Source organism: Haliaeetus leucocephalus, unplaced genomic scaffold, assembly GCF_000737465.1.
Source record: "Haliaeetus leucocephalus isolate CR32 unplaced genomic scaffold, Haliaeetus_leucocephalus-4.0 Scaffold295, whole genome shotgun sequence".
Lineage (NCBI taxonomy): Eukaryota > Metazoa > Chordata > Aves > Accipitriformes > Accipitridae > Haliaeetus > Haliaeetus leucocephalus.
In genome coordinates, this window is record NW_010972731.1 from 9,914,258 (window position 1) to 9,938,336 (window position 24,079).

General features: G+C 47.9%; 1 protein-coding gene across 4 annotated transcripts in view; it reads left to right on the forward strand.

Annotated features, from left to right (window-relative positions):
* The first annotated feature begins 14 nt into the window (after positions 1 to 14).
* Positions 15 to 24,079, forward strand: part of USP31 (ubiquitin specific peptidase 31) — a 45,108-nt gene continuing 21,043 nt past the window's right edge. The window contains exons 1-12 of one of the 4 annotated variants that reach the window (XM_010570526.1): positions 15 to 103; positions 14,441 to 14,578; positions 15,073 to 15,161; positions 16,808 to 16,900; positions 18,080 to 18,215; positions 18,721 to 18,865; positions 19,652 to 19,835; positions 20,578 to 20,689; positions 21,303 to 21,397; positions 21,935 to 22,012; positions 22,487 to 22,616; positions 23,959 to 24,078. In XM_010570526.1, the coding sequence (XP_010568828.1) occupies positions 14,462 to 14,578; positions 15,073 to 15,161; positions 16,808 to 16,900; positions 18,080 to 18,215; positions 18,721 to 18,865; positions 19,652 to 19,835; positions 20,578 to 20,689; positions 21,303 to 21,397; positions 21,935 to 22,012; positions 22,487 to 22,616; positions 23,959 to 24,078 (1,299 nt within the window). In that variant the 5' untranslated portion in view covers positions 15 to 103; positions 14,441 to 14,461. Of the gene's footprint in view, positions 104 to 14,440; positions 14,579 to 15,072; positions 15,162 to 16,147; positions 16,429 to 16,807; positions 16,901 to 18,079; positions 18,216 to 18,720; positions 18,866 to 19,651; positions 19,836 to 20,577; positions 20,690 to 21,302; positions 21,398 to 21,934; positions 22,013 to 22,486; positions 22,617 to 23,958; position 24,079 lie in introns of those variants that run through there. The other 3 variants (XM_010570522.1, XM_010570525.1, XM_010570524.1) reach the window with 3 other exon arrangements.

Sequence of the window (24,079 nt, forward strand, 5' to 3'; positions counted from 1 at the left end):
CGGCCCGCCGCCCGCGCCCGGCGAGGTCACCGAGCAGCTGGCACAGCTGGTGCGGGCGCTCTGGACGCTGGAGTACACCCCGCAGCACAGCCGCGACTTCAAGGTGAGCGGGGCGGCGGGGCCCGGGCCGGAGGGAACGGCCGCCTCGTCTCTTCGAGGCGGGGAGGCCGAGCGCACGGCAGCCGTGCCGCCCGGGCCTCCTCCGCCTGGCAGTGGCTCGCGACCGGCCCTCGAGTCCCTTTCCCCCTCGGCGTGGGGATGGCACGGCCCGTTGGTGCCCCTCGCCTGGCCGCCGTGCTCGGGACTGGGCTCCGTGTGTCGCTCCGGGGGCCGGCAGGAGAGGCCTGCCTGCCCTGTGCTGGCGGTGACAGCAGAAAACGTGTCTTCCCTGTGTCACCGCGGGCCGTCAGGGCGTGGCGGGGCCTTGTCGCGGGGCCCAGCACTTGAATGGGGCGAACAGCCCTCTGGCCTCACCAGCCACGTGCCGGTAGCTCCAGAGAGCTGCTCCGGCTTTCTGGCATCGTTCCGGAGAAGCCGACCCCCGGCCGCGTGCAGCCTGGCCAAGTGACGGCGTTGCGTGCCCACGCCATTGGCCAGGGGCCGCCCCTCGTTGTCCCCAGGCTGAGTGCCTGCAGTCGAGGCACTGCTGCTGCGTTCGTTACTGATGGCGTTGAAAGCTGGCTGACGGCTCTGCTGCTTTTTACTGGTGAAAGTGTCCATTTTGCTGTTTCATACCTCTGTTGTGCTGCCGTTAGAAAAGTTGTGTCTAATTGCTGTTGTGGAGCTGGAGCCCGGAGCTGTGAGCGTGCGCGGAAGGAGGCGGCTGTTGAGAGGTGTGCCTCGCAGTCTCCCCGAGCGCTTGGGAGTTTGGGCTGATTTGGGGAATGCGTTGCTGGAGTATGAGATCGTAACCTCCTGCTTGTACTAACTGGTGTGCAATACCGTGGCGTTCTCCCTGCTGGAGTCCTTGCACCGTGGTTTGATCCGACAGCACCGTCTCCTGCCGTGCCCTGGCCCGCCGTGTCGTCCTGTGCCCTGCTGCACCTACAGTTTAAAAATGTCCTGCAATGCTTTTGGGTGAAATAAGACACAACTGTTTCAAAAGCGCTCCAGGCTTACCTTGCTTCTCGAAACAGTAAGAATATTAAGAAGTTTTATCATAACAGTGGTTCCCTGGCATATAAAACTGCTAGGCCCTGTGAAAGAATGAGAGGGTAGGTGGTAGCTTCCACACCATTAACTTGAAGACCTTTGTGTTAGGGGAATTTTTCTTGCAGAGTGAGTTGGAGAGGGGATGCACAGGTACATGGAAATACGGCAAGAACGTAGTTCGCACGTTCTCGGGCTCTCTGCCTTCAGTTCAGATGGGGTGCGGCAGCAGGTAGAGGCCGTGGGTACCGGCGTCTGCTCTCCCTCGGTGTCTGTTGGATGGTGGGCTGGCCAAGAGGCTCCTGAGGTGTCAGCGGTGTTTGGCACCCTCAGTCGTTTGGACTGACGCATGGCTGGCACCTCCTCCCTTCGCTTCTCCTGTGTGTTTCCAGGCGGTTGCATTCACCCTCACTGGCAGCTGTGGGGAGTATTCCCTGGGGGGCCTGGCTGTTTGCCTTTGGAGCGAAGGCACCTGTCCTCTCTCAAGGATGCCTGGCGCAGGTGGCTGCATGGGCACTGGGTAGGGACCGTGTGCGACTCCGGTGTTTTCGGAAGTGTTTGTTGATGGAGGAGCACTCGGGAAGCCAACGTGCTCAGCTGTGGTTTCGGTGCGTCCAGTCCTGGCAGCACTGCGGGGCACTCACCTTTATCCTAATCCGTCACTGCTCTAGAGGCGTTCTGGCAGGAGAAGGAAATGTGGATTTCTCCTGAGCAATAACAGTAATAAAAGGTTGCAAAAGCAGAATTATCTTTTGCCAGTGTAGCTGGTAAAATCAAAGAGGAACGCAGACCACTTTCTAGGCCAAGATACGCTGTTTATGCAGGCCTGTGGTAGAGGTGTTCAGATAAGAGTGACAGAAGGAGGAAGAGAAACAGGCCTGTAGATTAAATTAAGGGTGTGTTTTATAGTGGAACTTTCTTTGCTTATTTGCAGGCATCACTACTGGTAAGCAAATGCTTTTCTACTCATTGTTGATGTAGCTGGAGCCCATCAATCTTCTACCTGCCAGGTCCCCTGGAGGTTTTTAAAACACATCTTGCTGTGGGGGATCTTGTCCCAGTAAGTCCTGTTCAGTGCTGCACAATGTCAACAGCCCCTGTCTTATTCAGAATGACTTTGTCATTATGCAAGTACTTGGCTGTTTCCTTACAGGGGTCAATTGCTTTTAATAGTAATTTAACGCCTCTAAAGACAGTTAAGTAGCCTGAACCTGCTATTAAATTCAGTGTTCTTAATTAAAATTTTTCTCAGCAGCAGATTTGCACAGTTAATTCAAAGATGTAAACAACAGGCTTAGGTTTGAGAAAGGTGAAGATTGGTGTTTTCACTCTGGAAACTGCTGCTTCTCCCCAAAACAAGAAAAACATTGCCCCAAGCTTGTTTTGGGTAGTCAAAAAGCTTTTTAGCCACCAAGCTTAGAAATCCATGTGTGTTGGGGTTTTTTTGCCTTTTTCCTCTTTTGACACTGAATATAATTGGGCGAAGGCACTTCCTCATTCCTACTTATCTGCAGGCGCTAAGTGTATTTAGGGTAGAGGATAATATACATCCTCTTGCTCATTCTTATATCTGTAGGCTTTTTTCTTGGGGCAGAGGAAACTTTTCTAAGAGAGAGTCTCTCTGAGTCCTTGTGGACAGAGGCCTTTGAGGGGGTGAGTTTTGAGATGCTCTTTGCCCTTAGCTGTTTTTTCTTGGTAGTAGTTTCTCCCTTTTTACATTGGTCTTCAAGAAATAACCCATCCCACGGGTTCATTAATCATGTAGTCCTGCTGCTGAAAACAAGGAGAAGGCAATTAAAACGAGTGGTTTGTATAAAATGGTTTGTCTTGTAATTGCGGGGCCGAGAGAGAGCCTTGCAAGAGAGCTAATGCATGGTGAGGGGAGGCGAAGTGTTCACCCGGCCAGCAGCTAGCACATTGTCTCTGGTCAGATCTACTTAAAACACAAGGATCTCTGCTGGTTTCTGCATTTTAAACCTGACGTTTCTTTCTGCCATGAGAAATTTTTTAAAAATAATCTTTTCTTCCCGGTTTGCAATGTGGATACATGTGGAGCGCTCTGTAAAGTGTTCGCAATGGCTTATCCTTGGGGAAAGGATCTGCTGTGGAAAGGACACCAAGGAAGACTTCGGGAGCACTTGCTCTCTGTGATTGAAGTGGAAGTGCCATGGAAGTTGTGTGTATCCTCTGCTATCCCTGCTACAGAGGCGTTCACCACCCAGGGGCGCGTGCTTTGCTTACTGTGGGTGCGGGAGGCTGAGCTAGCAGGAGGCAAAGGATGTGGGGAAGCATGTCTTCACGAGAACTGGAGGAGCACTGGGAGGCGGGTGGGGAGCAGGAGGTCTAGAAGGCTATAGCAGCAGGAAAAGGTCAGGGAAGGAATGGTTTGCGATGTGGAAGCAGAGGGGTTTGGTTCCTTGGGTAGCAGCCCTGGGGCTGGGCGCAGAAGGGAGCTCAGGCAGCCCCTTCCCAGGGAGACGATACGGGAGGACTTGGCGGAGGTGATGGATGTTTTGGTTTGGTGTTTTTATCTCTGCTTTGGATGACTTTTCTGTTGGTCCTGTGCTCATTTGCAGCTTGCTTTAACAATCCTTTTCTTTCGATTGCTCAGTGGTTTTTATTTTCCTGCCTAAATAGAGCTGCTGCTTTCATAACAAGGGCCAATATTGCAGCTTGTGCTTCCTCTTTCCCCTTTGTGATGGTGTGACAATGGTGACAAACATCTATTGTATAAGCAGTAGCTGTGCTTTGGGCTTGTTTTTTTCCAGGGAGCTGCCTGCAAAGTTCCTGTGAGGGTCAGATAGTGAGGACAGAGCACCCTTTGTAATGGGGAATCGGTCTGTGACACTTGGAGGTGTTGATGGGGGTCTTAAGCAAGAAGGATTTTTATTTAAACTATTTGGGCTTGAAAAATTGTATGTACTTCATCTAAATCCTCTACCTTTGCCTTCCTTGGAGTTCTGGCCTCCTGTGGATGATGAGGCTGATTTCTGTTTTGAGGCTTTCTTCGTAGCTAAGCCAGTTGCATGCTGAAGCATGTCAATGTTTAACAAGACCCTTTGTATGCTAGAACTGTGTTGATTGCATTTTTTTGTCCCACAAGATGAAGACAGCCTTATTTTTTATGACCTGCACTGTGTACAGCAAATACAGCAAAATCATAATAACTTGATTGAGTTGGATTATCAGAATTAGATCTGAGCACAGAATGAATCTCTGTTAGTAGAGCAGGGATTATTGTGCCAGGTTAATAGTGCTGCTTCCATTTTTATTTATTTGTTTTTAAACCTGTGTTTAGTGTAAGATTTCATAGTAGCTGTGTGTAACTTACAGTTTCAAGGTGCTCTGTTTTGGAAATGCACTTGGTGTAAATATCACACTTGGGACACGCAGTCTGTCAACTGTGTTGGTTGCTTCTTTGTGAATTAATAAATAACTCCTCTGAATTATGAAGGAACTCCTGCAAAGTATTGACATGCTCAGTATCTTTACCTTTGGTTGTAGTGACAGCTGTTCTCAGCATGGGGCTCTTGGTGCAGTTTGGGTGTTGGAAGCCTTCAGTCCTGCACCCGGAGCTGTTTGTCACAAGCTCTTTCACTCGCTAAAGCCCTTGTGCTTTGCTAACAGGGCCAGTTATATGTGAAACGAGATCCTCTGGATCGTATTTAATTATCTTGCTCTCTGCCTAGCGCAGCCATCAGTTATTTTATTCTGGACAGCGTCAACTGCTTATTCCTAAAATATTTCTGCGGAAAGCAGACTGTCCTCCCTTTACACAAAGAGGTGGAAGAATGGGGCATGAAAGAAGAAATGCAAGACCCTTCACCCTTACCTCCTGGTTCCTTGTCTCTTGATTCTTGGTATTTCAGGTCCTTTGTTCATCTAAAAGGGCTTTGAGGGGGGCCAGGTGATGTGGGATCTTGGAAGTGCTTGTTCCAGTTCAGTCCAGGTGCTCCCCGTGGTGGCATTGCAATGGGGACACTTGTCCTAGAGCTGCTCTGGGATTTGGAGTTGACACGTGAAACAAAAAGCAAGTTACAAATTTTCTACATCGTTATTGTGATGCTTCTTGACATCATGGGAACATGTTTCTCTCTTCACTGGGATTACAAAGGTCTTTGGCAGTCTTTCCCCATTAGACTTTTCTTTTTTTTAATGTTAATGATCAATAAGATGCAAGTCCATTATCGTGTGTGTGTTTTTGTTTTTTTGTTTTACTTTTTTTCTTTGTGTATATTTCCTTACAGTTTCTTTACTTTTTTTCCCCCCTCTGACATAAACTCCCTGAGCAGGGATTCCTGCAGCAACATCCTGGTTGCCTTAAAGCAGCAGTGATTTACCTGTCAGATCCAAAGACTTTTCTGGGGATTTCTGGCTTACACTTCAAACTTTGATCTGAGTAAGTGGAGTAGAAGGGCAGGGGAGCAGAGAGCCAAGCTGCAAAGTCCAGAGGTCGGGCGCTGGTTTGCTGAGAGGATTCTGCTGGAGGGGGAAGCGTAAGTGGTGCAGCTGCTCATCTCCAGAAGTCCAGGAGATGAGCTGGAGGGAAGGGCGAGGGAGAGGCAGGGGAAGAGACCCCAATGTGGAGCAGCTCTGTGGCCCTGATGTGAGGTGGTCCTGGGGGCTGACGGCTGGATGGACCCTCTCTGGGCTTGTAAGGGTGATTGCGCATCGTTGCAAAAACATGTTCCCTGTCTTCTCCCTTTATTTCCACGCTGCCTCCACAGAAGTACAAATGGTGAAAGTATGAAAACCATGTCATGGCTGGCAACTTGTGGAGGGGGTAAGGGAACGCGTGTTCTTAGGCAGCTTAATTGGATCTGTGCATTGCTCCGTGCCCTGCTTTGCATGCTGGCGTTTTATAAATGGCCACACTTGATATTGCGAGTAAACCCATTTTGTGCTTCCATCTGAATGCATGACTGCTGCAAAGCAGTTTTAATGAACTCTTTTGCATATGATTGTGTCAGTGAAATTAATGTTTGTTTTGCAGCATCCTTGAAGTGCACAGGGAGGCTTGCCTGAGCAGTGGTGATCAGATCCCCCCATCTCAGAGGCCCATGCTCTAACTTGGTACCTGAGGCAAAGCCTGGAGAGAGCGGGAGAAGCACAAGGTCCTTGGGGTCCCAAGCCCAGCCCTCGAGTCTGTCCTCTACACCAGCATTTCTTGACTCTCCTTTACTGAAGTGCTTCACACTTGTGGCATTCTCCTCCTCCTTAATCCCTCTCTCTTTTGGATCCCACCGATTGCTCTGCTAGTGTAGCAAGAAAACAAGGTCTTTTTGTAGAACAAAATCGGATTTCTGCTATTTATAAGGATGAATTCTCCTGGCAGTTAGCACTGACTCCTGGCAGTGCCTTCTGGCAGGTGTGACCGTGATCCTGCGAAGAGCCTGGGAAGGAGCGTGCCTGTTTGGGAACGCAGCACCCAACAACCCATCTTCATGTCTGGGTCGCTTTCCCATGTGGGAGAGGTGGCTGAGGGGCACTGGCCCTGGCTGCGAGCACTCTGCCCGCTCCTGCTGTGCTCCACGGTGTTGGGGAGCTGCCAGCGGCTCTGCCCACTGGTGCCTGCACGGAGGAGGGAGCACTGCGTGTGTGCACAGCAACCCTGGAAAGTGTAGTCCTGACAAACTTCACTCTCTTCTTACATGTTAAGAAAGGTGGTTAATCAGGATTAACTAAGGCTTCAGCCTGGAAGGGTGAGAGTAGCTGCTAGCGCAGGACAGATGTCAGGCAGGGGCCGGTGGGGTGTTGCTTCTTGTCCAGGCTTGTTAAATGCAGTGGAGAACCCGCTCTGGTCCTGGCATGCTGCACTCTGCTGTGCTCCTCTTGTTTTTACTTCTTGAAGTGGAATAATAAATGGCTGTGCTTATTTCCTGCTCTGTGGCAGGCAAGGGCCCGGCTGTGCAGGGAGCTGTTCTGTACCAGCCCTGGGGGCAGCTGGCTGCCCACAGAGCTGCCATGCTCTCCCACGGGGTGCTGCCTCCAGAGCCCCAGCACCTCTGGGATGCCCCACGGGGCAAAGGAGGAGCATTTTGTCCTGCCCTGGCTGCTTTGGCAGACCTGCTGTCTTCAAAACTCCCTGTTTCTGCCTTTGGGAGAGCTGTGGTAAAGCTCAGGCAGCGGAGGTCTCTTCTGTCCCGGGCTGGACCAGCGCCTCATCCTTGGTGCTTGGCGGAAGGCAGGATGGTGAACCCCCGGGCTGGTGCTGAGCTCAGGGGGCTGTGAGCTCAGCTGTCCCTCTGCAGCGGTGCTGGGCCCTACATGTGCAGGGAGATGCTGCGGAGGCTCTCTGCCACCGATTCCCAGCGTGGGTTGCTCAGTGCACTGCTATGCCAGCGCTGCTGCGGGGAGGCAGCCGGCATCGCTGCGAGCCTCCATGGAAGGGGGGAGGCTCATTGCACCGAGTCTCCCTGGTTTTCTTTTTTCTATTGTGTGCAGCCTGCAGCAGCTGAGCCAACATGTTCCAGGTGCTGGAAGCTGTACAGGTCTGTTGGTGGCAGCCAGCAGCAGGGCCCTGGCCAGGAAAGAGCGTAAGGGTCCCTGCTGGCAGCATCCCTGCTGGCCCTTTCAGCTGGGTGAAGGGTCACTGCTGGCTTTGGCTTTGTCCCTGGACCTGGGGAAGAACAGAAGGTCTGAACCACACTGTTTCCCTGGTATTGCTTTCCCCAGAAAAGAGTATCTCTCTTCAGAGGGGGGAAATTGCTGTTTCTGTGTGTGAGTGGGGGGAGTAGTTCAGATAAACAGTCTTCATGAGATGTCTGCTGTAGAAGTTGCCCAAACACAGAACTATGTCTGTCGGCTTAAAAAAGGAAAAAAAAAAAAAAAAAATGTGGTTGAGCATAACTTGATGATGTTCAATGAAAGATAAAGAATAGCCTTTCTTTCCTGCTCATGTGTGTCATTGTGTCAGGTCTCTAATGAGCTGGCTTCATCCGTTCACGTACAAAAACCTTTCCACAGCTGCTTCCTACCAGAGGCACACTGGAAAATAGCAGACTGACATTTTTCCTTTAGTTGTCTTTGTGATCTGGAACAATAACAACAGCAAAGGAGAGGCCAGTAGTTCAGCTATGTTTGGATTTATTTATTGCATCTATTTAGAGCAATAGAAGAATGATTATTAAACTTTCAGTGGACTGATAAAAATGATAATGCGTCTTTGCCGTAAATCTGCTTTATAGATGGACAGGGACTTGTTTGGTTATAGGGTGCTTGCATTAGGGGGTTAGATAAGTGTATGCGATCGATATGAAATTATGATTTTCCCCCTCTTATCTCATTTGATGGTGCCACTTCCATTCAGGGTGCCTGCATGCCAGTGCTCGCACATCTGGGGGAAGGGAAGATTCGTTCTTTCTCCTGCCAAACTCTTAGGGGTTGAGCTGAGGAAAGGGGCTGGAGGTGCATGGCTGTATGGTCATGGAAAGGTATTGGGAGGGAGCTTCAGAGTCTGTACCTGCTTCTGGTATCTCACAGCTGGAACAGCTGCACCAAAATTGTTCCTGACCCATTCTTAATACCCTCTGGTGATGGATGGAGTCTGTTCAGATGTGCCACCTATGCTTACAACACAGCCAGATTAGGGGCAGAGGATTAAAGGCTATGGGGGGTTGGTAAATGTGGTGTTTTTAATGTGTTTTCCTGTGTTTTTTAAACCAATTGCTTCTTAACTCTGTATCTGCAGGCAGTTGCAATTGCTGTTGCGTTACTGCAGTGGATTCAGCGGGGACCAGCAAAATGAGGTGTTGTCTTCTCTTACTTGATGAGCGAAAGAGGAGAGAAAGTTTTGACTTATACCTGTCCTTGTGTAAAGTAATCTTTCTGCAGCCTAGGTGGCTGAGCAGGTATCTTGGGGAGCGGGTGTTGCAGTTGGGGCCTCGTCTAAACCAAGGTTGCTGCCTGAGCTGCGTGGATGTCACCTGGATTGCGCCATTAGAGACTAAGTTGAACTACCTTAGCCCTGCACTGAGAGGAGGCCAGAGCATGCTCCGCAGCAAGGGCAGGAGACCCGCTGCCCCTGGGTGGCAGCTTTGCAGCTGATGAGCTGGAAGGCGAGTCTCAGAAAATAAACACAAAGAGGTTCTGGGTGGATGATGTTTCATGATGAGATACTTGCTCACTTTGTCTTCTTGCCCATCAAATGTTATTGGAACTGTTCAGGAATTGCCAGTCTGGCTTGCCAAGAGGTTGCAGTCCCCCCGCCTATTGCACAGGGCTGTAGGGACCCCACCACTTGTTCATACAGCCCGCTGCCCTGGGCCTGAGTGAGAGGGCTGGCTTTGGAGACAGGGAAGCATGTGGGGCTGTATTTGATTGCTGAGCCGTCTAGTTGAGTGGGGGCTGTGCTTTAGGAGTTCCTGGTATTTTGCTCAAATTGTTAAATTGTTTATTTGAGTCAGCACTTTTATCTTTCACTTGGATTTAATTGTGTTCCTTAGTACTGACTGTTCCGCACTGCGTGTCTGTTGCTCCTCCTTTACACCTTGCCTGTCTCTGATCGCTTTGCTGCCCCAGCATTTCGGAGTGTGTTGGGAGGAAGGCACATAACATTTCACAGAGCAGCAGATGCAGAGGTTTAAGTAATAACAAACCCACTTGTAGCAGCAATGGCAGGAAGCATGAGTAACGCTGGGAACACGCTGCTATTGCTGCAGTGTTTTTGTAGCGGAGCCTCTTGTGAGGGAATTGCATCTGATATTTTGTAGTGCTTCCTGAATCACTTCCAACATCTTGTGATCTGTCTCCACAGGCAGCTCTTTATCCTTTGTCCACTGAGGCTGCGAGAGTGTTGAGGAAACCAGAACAGTTATCATGGAGATGCTTTGGAGATGGGGAATGACACAGATACAGCCCAAGGCACATGGCTATGGGGTTTGCTCTGCTGCGGGGTGTTACAGGATTGTGCAGCTCAGTGTAGGATGACACATCACCAGGAACGCGTGTCAGTAAAAGCCAGTGAGGGTCTAGACTGGAGTGATGTGCTGGTGACACTGGGAGAGAGGTGATAAGAAACACTAGCCTGGATTCCTGAAGTCCTTACTTATGTCTGTTTCCATACAGAACCCCCCCTGCCCCCTTTTTTTACTTGAAATACCGGATTCACTTCCTCCTAGCAATACTAAAGACCCTTTTATCTTCAACTCTGTCTAGACTAGGACTTCAAGTGTGGTGGTAGCACCTGTTGGCTAACTTCACTAAAACAAACTAGACCAGATAAGGCAGCTGGCTCTTAGCATGCCAACCGAAAAGTGTTAATGCTGCCCTGATGATATCACACCTTTTTATATCTTAGTGCAGAGAAGACCATATGCTGCTGTGGCAGGGGTGTCTGTGTGTTTTGGCACCTCTTTTTCTCTTGGCCTTCTTTGGTCAACTCCCTGCTGAGCAGGAGCTTGGGCTTGCTGTGACCTGTGCTGCCATTGGAGCCCTCCTCCCTCGCTGGTGGTACTGGACATTGTCACCTCGGCGTGCTGAGCTGGGTGCAGAAGGGAATGGGAAGGATGAATAAGGCCATTAAAAGGCAAGCGTAGAGTCATAGATAGCAGTTCTAGAGGAAAGATGTAGTGAGATAACTGCTTAAGACTGGACTAAAATCTCTGCTTCACAGTTCAGTGATTGATTTTCAGTTTGGAACTTGACACGGTAATACAAGGCCTAAATTTAATTTTCAGTGTGTAATATTTTTGATCAAAGACAATGTTTGCAAAGGAATTTTCTACGTGTGTGTCTTAAATTCTTCCCTACAACCTTGGGTGCGTTCAGCTAAACACAGCTGCTGTGAATATCAGCCTTCTCTCCTTGCTATGGATGTTTTGGGTTTTTTGAATATTAATTTTTCCTAATTCTAGATGACCCACTAAATCCTGTCAGCAATGACTGACTGTTGGCTGGGACCAGGGACTCAAGTCATGGTGTCATGGGGCTGGAAGGGTGACCAGCTCCAACACCCCTGCTCAAGGCAGGGCCAGGGTCTGTGGAGCAGTGCTCCTCGAGACCTGCTGCTGGGCCCTGCTGGTATCCAGCAGGGAGGAGCTGCCTTGTGAGTGCCCTAAGATAGGTCAGCCTGGAGTTCTGTCAATCTAACAGGAGAAGTATAAGACCGGGAAGTGTAATAAAGTTAGTGGGAGTGGGACCCTCTGCTGCAGTGTTCAGCTGAAGGATGTTTAGTGATGCGAAGGAGAGATCTGCCTATGAGAGCGTCTGTGGTCTAGGCTAGTCACGGTCAGCTGGTGGAATGACAAGGTTGTGTCTTCAGGTATGACTTCGGGGTGGTGGGTTTCTAGCACAGCTAAACTAGGTTTCTCTAGGTTGTTGACGTCTTGTCCTGATATCCTGGGTAAATGTCGAGTGTTTAGGTATCAGACCAGGATCTGCAAGTGTGTTGACTATATTTTCATGATTAGTGTTAAATTTCATAAATTGGTGCAACACAAATAATTCAATAGGCTTTCTGCTGAAGGAGGGCAAGAGGTATCAGGTTGATACCTGAAGAGGCTTAAGATCATTTTTTGGACCTTGTTTTGTCACTTTTTTTCCTGCCTTGTTTTGCTCAATGGTAACTAGGAGTGGAGAATGCTGTTTGGTCCCCTTTAATCTTTGAGTCTTTACAGACTACTTCACATTTTTCTCCTCAATAAATTGGCTTGCAGCAGTGTCCCAAGCTCATGTTATGTTGAGCACTGAGCAGGGATGTGCTGGGCTCGCACCTGTGTGGCACAGAGGTGAGCATTTGCTGTGGACCACTCACTTGTTTAAAACTGTGTTTACATATTTTATGTGGAAGGGTGCTGGTTCCTGTACAGGCAAGGGCAGTAAATCTGTTGTCAGAAGGGCTTGCACATATGTAATGAGAGCAGATTATTTCTGTTTTCCCTTATTTTTGTGCCTTGAGACAGGTGGACAGATTTATAGAGGATAGAGAGTATATGTTTATCATCCTTTTCTGTCTTTTTCATCACCCTCCCCTTCTGGTGACCCCATTTTCTAGAGGGATAAAGCGAGCAGCCCAACCTCATTTCTCAAATCTGTTGTAAAGTCTGATTAGAGAAATGGAGGAGCTCTGGTACCGTGCGCATGTGCAGCCTGCCTGGCCCCTGTTGGTGCTCCTCGGGGCAGCTGGTCTGCTGCAGCCTTCCTGCGTGGTTCTTGCCCTGCAGGTACAGTCTGGTCTCTGCTGGTGCCACTGTCCCTTTTTGGGGACCCTGCTCAAACAAGTTCGAGTCCCGTCCCCTTTCTGTCTCTCCACAGGTGTACCAACAGACATAGGTGCAGCACTGCTAACATGGCACTGTCCCAGACAGGATTGCTTTTCCTGATAGTATGCAGTGCAGGAAGGTTGGGGAATAGCTGATGTGAGCTTTGCTTACAAAGAAAAGCCTGGTATTGACTTTGTTGTTAAAATTGGTGGGGTGGGAGTGTGGGGGTAGCTGACCTGTGACCATGTGTTAGATGAATGTCCTGCCTGTTCCATGAGCAGTGGGAGGAGCAGGCTAGTTCTCGCAGCTGCAGCTTGGTGCCTCCTTGGAGAAGTAGAACATGCTAGCTCTTTTACAGCAGTGGTGGTGTCTGCTGCTCGGGAAGGAACCCTGGCTCAGCTGCTGGGGTCAGCCCACCATGGCATGTTACTCCAGGGAGTATTCATGGCAGAGGTCCTGAATGCAGAAGCTGGTGCCTGGCTCCTGTCCTCCAAAGCCTGTGCCGTGTCCCGTGGTAGGCAGCAGTGAGTGCTGGCTGGTGATTTGGGTGTTGTTGTGGAGGTAGAAGTGAGATCAGAGAGCTGGAGCAGAGAAAGCGTTTCCTGATGTGGGTTTTTGGTGAGGAAGATGCCCTTCCAAACCCTGCTGTGGGCTCCTGTTGGCTTTTTGAGGAGGAGGAGAAGACATCACCCTGAGGAAGGGGCATGCATGGCCCAGCTGGAGAGGTCAGTGCAAACTTCAAGGTTATGAAAGGTGAAAGAGCTGCAGGGCAAGGATAAATCTGCAAAGAGCAGATTTTGGTTGCTGGTGAGCTTCAAGCCCTTCCCATTCATGTCCGGAAGAAAAACAGGTTTGAGTAAATCCCTTGGGTGTGCTGGTGTCATTCTGAGACAGCTTTTCTGGAAATTCAGGAGTAAATTAGATGTGTTCTCCAGGCTCCTAGCATGTATCCAAAGTAGTGCCAGTTGTGTGTATTGCACCTGTGGCTGTCTGAGTCCTCACTTGTTTGGAGTTTGCCGGTCCAGCAGCACCCATCCCATACTGCACTGCTCTGGCATCAGTTGCTCTGTGACGCTTTGGTTCCCTGTGCTTGCTCCAGCTAGAGGGAAAGCTGCAGCTACCTGGCTCGGACAGTCATTCATAACTGTGTGCAGTGCCAACGCAAACTGCACTTTTCCTCCTGCTCAGTTGTCTGTCCTAAGCAAGTTTTCTGTTTCGGATAGTGGCAAGAGAAGATGGTATTTAGGATAAGCAAGTTGTGCATAGTGGGTACTTGATATCTAGTAGAGAAAGTCACATGGTGATTGTACTGCTTATGTGCTTAAGAAGGTGCCTGATGCAAAGTAAGTTTGCTCTACCTGCATATTATTGGGATGATCAGTAGCATCTGCAGTTTTGATCTTGGCTGATTCCTGGAATTGTATACCTATATTAGCATTGAGCATCTACATCTAGGTTTTGGGAAATCTGTTAACCTCACCAAAGCAGGAATGAGCTAAACGGGGTGAGGGGACATTAGGAGGCTAAATACTTGTTTTGCTTCAGCTTAAACAAATAGAAGATTTTGATTTGAACAGTTTCAGACCCTGTGGTACATGGATAGGTATGATTAAAAATGGCCATGGCTCTGTGTTAGCATGGGAAATACTGCCTGTCATTGTCAGTGGACTGAAGTGAGCTTGCTTTGCTCTTGACTTGTGTGGAAGTACTGTAGACTGATTGTTTTGGTGTTCTTCTCATCTGAATTGAGCCCCAAGTTTGCTATAAATATTTCTGTTCAAATAATGATGCAGTTCTTCCATAACCACTGCCATAACCCCTCTGGTCTGTTCTGAGAGCCGGTGGCAGTTTCTCTACCCAGCAAGGCATCAGCTCCCTCTTTAACTCAAGTTGTGTGTAGGGTCCTGCATGTGATGATACGTCCTGGCCTGTCCCCAGGTGGTGTGGGAAGGCAGTGTCCCATCCAGAGCTGTCCGCAGTCCCTGGTTTTGAGTGTGCTGTCAACTCTGCCTGTCTGATTGTGAGGGCTTGGTAAAGGGAAGAGCTCAATTCTTGTGCTTTTGCTGTATGCTGTCCCTGTCTCTCTGCAGAACATTGTGTCCAAGAACGCTATGCAGTACCGTGGGAATGCCCAGCACGATGCGCAGGAATTCCTGCTTTGGCTTCTAGACAGAGTCCATGAAGATCTGAACAATGTAGTGAATTACAGTGGCATGCCTCCACTCAAGGTAAGGGATTTTGCTGGCAGCCGGCATGGGAGAGTAGCTCTAACTTTGCATACAGTCTTTCTTTTTATATTAGATCTCTCTGTTGGCTTCTCAACTCTGATAGTTTGGATGGAACAAAAGCTTGCATTAAAATACTGTTTGTTTCTGTCCCAGTGAATGTAACTAGCTGTTTCACTAATCCCTGACAAGTGCTCCCCAATACAATCATTTGTGAGTGGTCACATACTGCTCTGCAAGAGCTGGGAGGTATTACAGGGGAGGGACTGCCAGACGAATCATCTGCTGTGAGATCCCTGCCTTTCCTTGGGCTGCCCTAGCTACCTCACATTCCTGCATACCACCCATGTGAGCAGAGTGCACTTATTTAAAAATCTGGTGATGTTTTTCTGGTGGTTTTGGGCAAGGAGGGCACAAATTCGACTAGGAGTACTGGAGCTATCTGGTGTGATGCACTCCTTGCCTGGGTGTGCTTCTAGGGTTTATTCTTCTTTTAGCCACCGCTGGAGGATGATGTGCTGCTCGAGGGACCAGCCTTTCCAATCAGTAGTACTTTCGTGCAGGAACTCTTTCAAGCCCAGTACAGGTATGATATTTTGTAGATTTTGAGGCATTATTGCATGTATTGGTGACCCCACATCATGGTTTAAGCACAGCTAGCAACTAGGCACCGCGCAGCTGCTTGCTCACTCCCCCCTCTTCCCAGTGGGATGGGGAGGAGAATTGGAAAAAAAATAAAACTCGTGGGTTGAGATAAGAACAATTTAATAACTAAAGTAAAATAAAATGTAATACAATAATAATAAAAATTACAATAATAATAACAACAATAATAATTGTAATGAAAAGGTATATAAGAAAAAAAAATAAAAGCCAGCCCCCCCAAGTGATGCACAGTGCAATTGCTCACCACCTGCTGACTGATGCCTGAGCAGCAATCTGCCCCTCTTGGCCAACTCCCCCAGTTTACACACTGAGCATGACATTCTATGGTATGGAATATCCCTTTGGCTAGTTCCAATCAGCTGTCCTTGCCATGCTCCCTCCCAGCTTCTTGTACACCTGCTCAGTCAGCAGAGCAGGGGAAACTGAAAAATCCTTAACTTATCCTCAGTGCTACTTAACACACTGGTGTTCTAGTTGTTGCTGTCAACATTATTCTCCCACTAAATGCAAAATACACTGTACCATCTACTTAGAAGATTAACTCTATCCCAGCTGAAACCAGGACACCCCAATCTAATTCTGCCCTGATGCTAGCTCCCAGTACAGTTGAGACTGGTGTAATTTTGTTAACAGCTGTTTCTGAATTCCTGCTGAATGATATCTGAACTAAGATCTTGCTCCAGAGGAGAGAGAGAATTTCACTACTTCAAGTTTGCTATATTCTGTGAAAACCTACAGTATGTACCACTTCTTCACCTGCCCTGATGCATCCTGAAAGCAAGTCAGTGTGCTCAGTGCTCAGTGGAGCAAAGACTCGGGACAACTCAGTGCTGTGAGGCTTACCCTGGCTGTTCAGAGGCAAGGGCCTGTGGCAAGATCTGGAGGTGCCTGGAGGCTGCTGGTGTCTTGCAGAGTTCCTGTTGTCTGGCACTTGAGAATTCTGAGCTGAATCTTTCACTGTCCCTTCAGGGCTTTCCCATGAGTTTCCCATGCTTCTGGGAGTGAGCTTTCTAATTTCAGAACTAATACAAGAAAACAGCCTAATTTGCAGTGTTCCTCGATGGCTTGTATCTGTGCTGCTGTAAGAATTTTAATTGCTGGGCTTTCTCCCCAATATTTACTAAGGCTTTCTGTGAAAGGAGAAACCTTAAGCCTGGTATAGAACACGAAGCCAGTGTAAGGAGCAGGTTAGTGCTGAATGTGAGAGATGTATTGTCTGGACTTTTTCCCGTCTGAGTAAGAGATCTGTACACGAGCAGTGCTGACTGTCTCTTTCCCGTCTTTATTTGTTCAAAGCCAAATTCACTGCCCGGAGTGAAGTCTTTTTCTGGCATGCCCTGTAATGAACTTTGAGACTAATTACTTTAAAAGGATCTAGAAATCAGGAACCCATCATTTACAGCAGCTATGCCTGTACAGCCTCTATGCAGAGCTGCTCTGTATGGAGAAAGAAGAGTAGAAAGGGGCAGCCAGGTTGACAAGTGAAGGCTGGTATTTGTGATTTGACGATCTATCCATTCCTGATGAAATGAGGTATAACTGCTCTATTATTGATATTTGTACTAGGTCCTCTCTGACGTGCCCTCATTGCCAGAAGCAGAGTAACACCTTTGACCCTTTTCTCTGCATCTCTCTGCCGATTCCTTTGCCTCATACACGGTATGTAACTGTCTTGAACTTCACGTTGGCTGTTTCCCATGCATATAGTCTTTAATTTTCTACAGAAGGAAGAGAGATGTCAGCAAAATCTCTCCACTAAGTCTTTAAAAAAGATAGATAGGACCATATGGGGCTTTAATTTTTTGCTTAGCGGGTAAATTGGAAAATTGAGCCTTTTACTTGTTTCAGAATGGCCCTTCGCTCCCACCCTTAACTTCCTATAGAATTAATTTGGGGGAGAAAAAAATATCTTTGATTCAGGTAACCAAAATATTTTGCTTTTGACTTAATTTATAGCATTTTAAAATTAAAAAGGGAAAAAGGACGAAACACTTTTTTTTACTTTCTTTAGAACAGTCTCACTGATCACTCCAATTTCAAAAAGTGAAGTTAAAAGCTTTCCTGCAAAATGTTTTGCTTTTTTGAAAGGTGGCTGTTGCCAATAAAGAAAAAAGCTCCAGGGAGGAAAAGAAATCCAGATAAAAAGTTCAGAGCAAAGATAGAGATGCACAGTAAAACTACCCCTTGTATAAATGAGCAGTTCCTTCACCTGATGTTTTGGATGAGGAAAACTTGTATGGGTTCAAGAAGCAATGGAACAAAGTAATGAAAGGACATATTAAATATGACTATGTCACATTTGGTTCAGAAGTTCCTGCTCTGCCACCACGTGGAGGCTGAGTGGGCTTTTCAGGGAAGGGTCCCTGGTAGGCTAGCTGCCCCACTCTTCTTTCCCAAGGTAGTCCTTCTGGCTGCTGGTGGAGGCAAGATTGAGTATGGAGAGGCAACCTGGAGCAGCTGTTCCCAGCAGCAGCTCCCTCTGAATGCTTTAAGGTGCTGCCTCGGACTAAGCTGCATTACAGGATCCTTGGTGGAAAATTATGATTGCATTGTCATAGACAGTTTTATTTTTAACTTTGTGGGGCTTTTTTGAGAAGATGTTCTGCTTGTGGAAGCAAGTAACACCAGTCCATGTAGTAAGAAAGGAATCTTTGGAAATCAAACATACTTGCCTGGCTGCGGCTGAACGTACCTCCAGTGTGAGGTGGATCTGGACTGCTGGGAGGGCCCTGTAGCTTATGGGCTGCCTGGATGCACCCAGGTTGGGCTGACTCTGTTGAAGGTGCTGCCAAGAAGTGCTCAGCCCAGCCCCAGCAGTGCCTCCTGTGCTCTCCGCAGGCCACTCTACGTCACCGTGGTGTATCAGGGGAAGTGCTCTCACTGCATGCGGATCGGGGTGGCGGTGCCCATCTCTGGAACGGTGGCCAGGCTGCGGGAGGCTGTCTCCTCAGAAACCAAGATTCCCACGGAGCAGGTAACAGGCTGGTCTCGTCACCCACATGCCCTCCCTTCAGTGAGAGGGTGTGCGGAGGCTTTCATCTCATGTTGGATATGTAGGAATTGAAATTTGCTGCCCATGATTGAATGGGGAAAGCAGGGTAGTGGTGATCTGGATCAAGCTTTTCCCTGTGCGTTTGCTTGGGATAGCTGTCAGTGGAGCAGGCGGACCTTCTGCCTGATCACACGATGATTTGTGCATGCTGGCAGTGAGGGAACCATTGGGCACCTGTGGGGAGTTTCTCTGTAGGAAGAACTTCAGGAAAGCTGTTGGATCCCACCAAAACCTCTCCATGTGCTGCCTTTACTCCAGCTTCTCTTTTATGGCAGTCCTTTTCCCTGTTCCTTGCTCCTGGCTGATGCCAGGGTGTTTTGAGGAATGCCATCCTTCAGCAGGAAAATCCCAGTTGAGAGACAGGGCGGCTCAGCTGGATGAGGCATGGGTGTTTTAATGGGTTCTGGTTTGCTTCTGCTGACTCTAGATTGTGCTGACGGAGATGTACTACGATGGGTTTCATCGTTCCTTCTGCGATACTGATGACCTGGACACCATTCATGAAAGTGACTGCATTTTTGCCTTTGAGACCCCAGAGATATTTAGGCCCGAGGGTATCCTCAGTCAGAGAGGTAAGTCGATAACTCTGCTTAATGCCCAGCCCAGGTGACTAGGTGAGGGAGGCTTGTTTTGGAAAAGGATATACTTGAGAATAAAAGTCCCACAAGTAGTTGATGTTCTGGTGTATTGATTTCAACTCTGACTTTGTCCAGACTCATTTCAGCAGACTTAATGGTGTTGTCAGCCAGGAGGTTATCAAGAAGCGATGTACACTCCTTTCTTCCTCTTCCTGGGGTTGATTCTGCAGGCCAGGCTGGCTTAATGTGAAATCTGTTGTCAGGCTTAATTTAAAGACCTGCTAGGGACCAGATGAAGCCACTGAAATTGTGTTATTTAAAATCAGATTGCCAGTGATGAATAAACAGTCTTGGGAATGAACAAACACTTTCTTTTTCAAAGCTCAAAAACCTCAGCTTCTCTGCATCTCCCTCTCAGTAAAAGGCAATAATTGCATCCTGGGTAGACCGAGTGTAATCAAAGGCAAATTTTATTATTGGAAGTAACAAGTAGGGTTTCTGTCACTTCAGCTTTTCTTGCAGGCAGACAAAGCCATGAGTGCTTGTACAAATTGCTGTGAAAAATCAGTTAGGTGAGCACTTGCATATAATTTCTTTCTGTAAAGAAATAGTCACTATGAAAAGTAATTGGTCTTCAAGGCCTTCATACAAGTGATAAAAATGGTCTTGATTCCATATTGACCTGCTTCTCTGCAGCCAAAGGACAGTTTCTTGGGGGGGGCATCAGAGCACTAAAGGCAAATGACATAACAAAATGTTTCCTTTCTCCTAATTTTTCAGGAATACATGTGAACAATAACCTGAATAACTTGAAATGTGGCACTGAGCACTCCCGAACAATATCTTACTCTCAAGGAACAGTGAAGTCTGGAAAACTGGAACAGTCCTCTACTAAACCAGCAGCAAACGACAAGATTGTCTTGCTGGTGTGTAACAGAGCATGCACTGGACAGCAGAGCAGAAGGTGACTGGCAGCTTCACAGTTAGTTACTCTTGTGGCTGCTTCCTTAATTGACCTGGGGTTTACTCACCGTGTAGTGAAAACACAAGGTGAAGGAGCAACAGCTTGCATTCGCAGCTTGCATTAGGTGCTAAAGAACATGTTGTTCAAAAAACATTAATGAATACAGCAAAATATTCCTGATTTTGGTGAACTTCAAGTAGTCCAATGTTACTGGAAAGTGGTGAATGCAGACCAGTCTGAAGGACGTACCACCTCTCTGTAGAGCTATCTGGTTTCAGAGAGCAGCAAGCAAGTCTGACCAGGTCCTGTGATATGTGGAAATTTTTAATTGGAGTGCAAACAGGGGGTGGGGAGGAAGTGAGAAATGACCATGGCAAAGGCATTTGTACCAACACAGGCTGAGAACTATCTCAGCAGCTGAAGTTTGTTTCACAAAAAGTGATCCTGGCCACGTTGCAAAGCTCTGCAGCCTGAGGTAAGCCACTTAAGCACAGAGCAGGGCTGCAGCCTGGTAAAAAGAGCCCTCTGCATGGGCAGCCGTAACAGTGTTTCCTCAAAGTTAAGCACCTCTCCTCTGGAAACAAGTTTTTAAATGCCTTGTTTCTGGGGAGTTTCATCCAAAGCATGCTGAGCTCCTTAGGTGCCAAGTGAAGAGGAGAGTGGCACTATCAGAGTTTTGGGATCTGACTGCTGAACAGAATAATCTTTTAATTGCTCCCTCAAATGCTACTCCTTCCTGTAGGTTTGGCTTGCCCTTTGTGTTGCATTTGGAAAAAACAATTGCTTGGGATATTCTACAGAAGGAAATTCTGGAGAAGATGCAGTATTTTCTGCGGCCTGCAGCCTGCATGCAGGTGAGGCAAATGGTTCGTCTGTTTTGATACTTCCAGCTCTGTGTGACATGAACTAAAGGGGAAGCCAGTTACCTGGAGTGATAAACGTGCTACACATGCTGAACTGATGGCTTTCCAATATTTCTTTGTGCAATAATGTCCAAGTCTGGTATTCCACCTCTTTGGTGCTTTTGTCTATTTGCTGAAAGGTACAAGAAAGATTAGACTGATCAGGTGAAGAAATTGCATGCTTTGCTTCCTTCCTTACCCCCAAGAAATACTTGAGAGATTAGTGCTGCTGTCTGCACTGGAAATCCACCAGTTGGTGGTGTTTGCCTAAAAGAAAAGCTGAAACATTAGCTTGGTGACTGCATGTTTCTGAGAGCAGGGGGGTGAAGAGGGGTGTCTTCTCTGGTCACCATAGAGGAGTTGTTGGATACAAAGCCTCAGTTGCTGTACCTCACCCCTTTGTTAGCTGCTTGGCGTAGGCACATTTGAGACGTTGTGAATTTGCTTTCTCATGTAAAACACACGTTCTAGGATAAAGTACATGTCAGCTGGTGCTGAGAGCAGGTTTGCCTGTACCTAAGTTGGGTCTGAGCTATTGAAATGGCTTCTACTCTCTTTGTTGCAGGTCTGCCCATTCAGCTTGCGAGTGGTCAGTGTTGTGGGGATAACGTACTTGCTACCTCAGGAGGAGCGACCCCTCTGCCATCCAACTGTGGAAAGGTGAGCTGGTCCTCATTCCCAAAAGTGGAGAGAGGTTTGTCAGCTGGAAACTCAGTGTGTAGCCATGCAGAAAGGGACAGTCTTGGTGTGGATGTGTGGAATGGACTTCACAGGCCTGAGGAGCAGGGAAACCACTGCGTGTCCTCAAGGAGGTGTATGAGGATTGCTCAGTTGTGTGTCATGCCATCTGGAGTCTGTCCTTCTTGGAAATGGAGAACAGAATGAAAGTATTACTCCCCCCCATTTTAAAGTGGTGGGGCTTTTTTTTTAGTGACTGTTATTCTTCAAAAATTTTTGTAGATGTCTGTTCTGTAAACAAGTGTACGTTTATTTACAGAACTAATATATTTAGGTAAATGCAGTTGGCCAGCTTTGCCATGTTCTTTGCTGTATGAATTCCTTTTACTCCTTTGCAAACTTGAGCTGTGTGGGAGAGAAGGAAGGATGAAGGGCTAGTGGAGAGAAGTTGTGTGCGTGTAAAATAACGTAGGCTTCAGATTGAAAGGTGGTTTAACTTCTGTCTGCTTCTCTCTCCAGGGCATTGAAGTCATGTGGACAGGGGGGAACTGCTCATGTGAAATTAGTGGTAGAATGGGACAAAGAAACTAAAGATTAGTAAGTATGAAGTAAAAAGCCTTAAATTGTGTTCACCTTAAGAGTGATGCTTGTGGCTTGGTTGTGTGAATTGTGCACCCTTCAGCAAACATGAGTCCCCTCAGAAACTTGACCCCATGCCCTGGTCCTACTTGCAGGGATAGACTTTTCCTTTTCTCTGTAGCTGGAGTTTTGCATTATGGAGCAGGCATCTTGCCTGTGGCACCTTCCCCCACAAATAATATTCATGTGAGAAAGTTTGTGGGCAGTGAGTAGCTTTTTCTGTCTGAGATAAACTGGAGTGGGTGCCCACTGAAGCTGTTCACCCCTGTGTTCAGTTGTGTTGCCCTGGCAGGATCTCTTGCCAGTCAGCTCTCGCTCACGTGTAACGGGACAAATCCAGGAAAGAGCTGTTGATTGTACCTTCAGAACAGCTCCTTGGCAGTGTGGGGAGCAGGTGGATGTGCTGGTAAATGTGTTGTCTCCCTGATGCAGCTTGTTTGTGAATACAGAAGAGGAGTATATTCCAGACTCCGAAAGCGTCCGCCAGCAGAGAGAGCTTCATCATCAACCTCAGACCTGCACTTTATCTCAGTGTTTCCAACTGTACACCAAAGAGGAACAGGTAGGGACAAAACTGTATAGCAGCCAGGACTCGGAAGGTCTGGCTGGTCCGCGTGCTGCATGAACTCCCATACTCAGCAGAGTAGCTCTTTTCTGCAAACACCAATTTATTGAGACAAGAGAATAAATTTGTAACACAACTGGTTACCAGTCCTGCTAACTGAGTTTCTCTGCAGTGAGGAGAAAGTTGTGGGAAGTACTGCTTTGGGGGTTTTTGCCCCCCAAATGTTGGTAAGAGAACTTCTCTGTTCTGCAGTTTCTTCCCTGTGAAATAGTGATGCCTTTTTCTGGCATACATTATAAAGGGTTAGAACAATGTGGCTTCTTCATGGGAATTTACTGCTCTGTCTTGGAGCAGTTGTGTGTTTCCACGGCTGAACAGGGCTGGGGTGGGCTCAAGTCAACCCCTACTGAGTGGGACCCCCTGAATGGCAGTGCAGTGACCACTGGGCTCAGTTCTCGAGAATCGTTGCTGCTCTCCTCCTCTAACTCTGCTTGTGGTGTGAGGAGGTTGAAGTGGCAGGAGCGATGGTGTGCCACAGGGCAGGCTAGAGATGGGTCTGAGCTCGCCCTTGCCTGGAACACATAAGCCATCTGCGTTTCTTTGCCAGAAGTCTCTAATCTGCTGTAAAAAGGGGTGGTGCTAGAGGTGGACTATGGACCTGTGACTGTGACTTAATAATTTGGGAGCCTGTCTCCTCGCTTCTTTCAGAGGTGAGGGAGAAGTTGTTTGACAGCTTAAAGTTCTCTGGCTTCTGAGTTTTCTGAGCACTGGGCTGTGGAGGGAAACACATGTTGTGTTTGTGTCTTTGAAAAGACACATTCTCCTTGGTGGACAATGAAAATCTCTGCAGTTTGTAAGTGTGTGCCATTGGGACATAGGGAGGGAGAGGGTTTCCAGAGGGCAGTGAGGTGTTAGAGATGAAATTTGTCTTTCTGTTCCGATTCTTTCTTTGCTGCTGGTTTTCTTGTGAGAGTACTTCTACTCAGGCTGCCAAGCCTGCCTGCTTTTTGCCTTTGTTTTTTCTTCTCCCCCACTTCAAAGGTATTGGGGTTTATAAGGTGGAAATAGCTTCTCTGCACAGCAGCACTAGCTGAATTCTGTCTTACAGTTGGAAGTGCCTCCTGCATAAGGCACACATGTCTCTTTGCTTGTCACTATTTTGAAAAGCATCATTGGGAACCCTGCATTTCCAATGAGCTTGATAAATGCTGGAGGTAGATGGGGTGCAGGGGTCAGTGTCTGCACTGGGCCTGGGGCAGCAGCGGAACAGTGGTGTAGCGAAAGCTGCCTTGGAATTTGAAAACTAATACTCATACCCACTCATGCCTCTTCCTTGTAGCTTGCCCCGGATGATGCATGGCGATGCCCACACTGCAAGCAGCTGCAGCAGGGTAGCATCACACTGAGCCTCTGGACCTTACCTGATGTTCTCATCATACATCTCAAAAGGTTTAGACAGG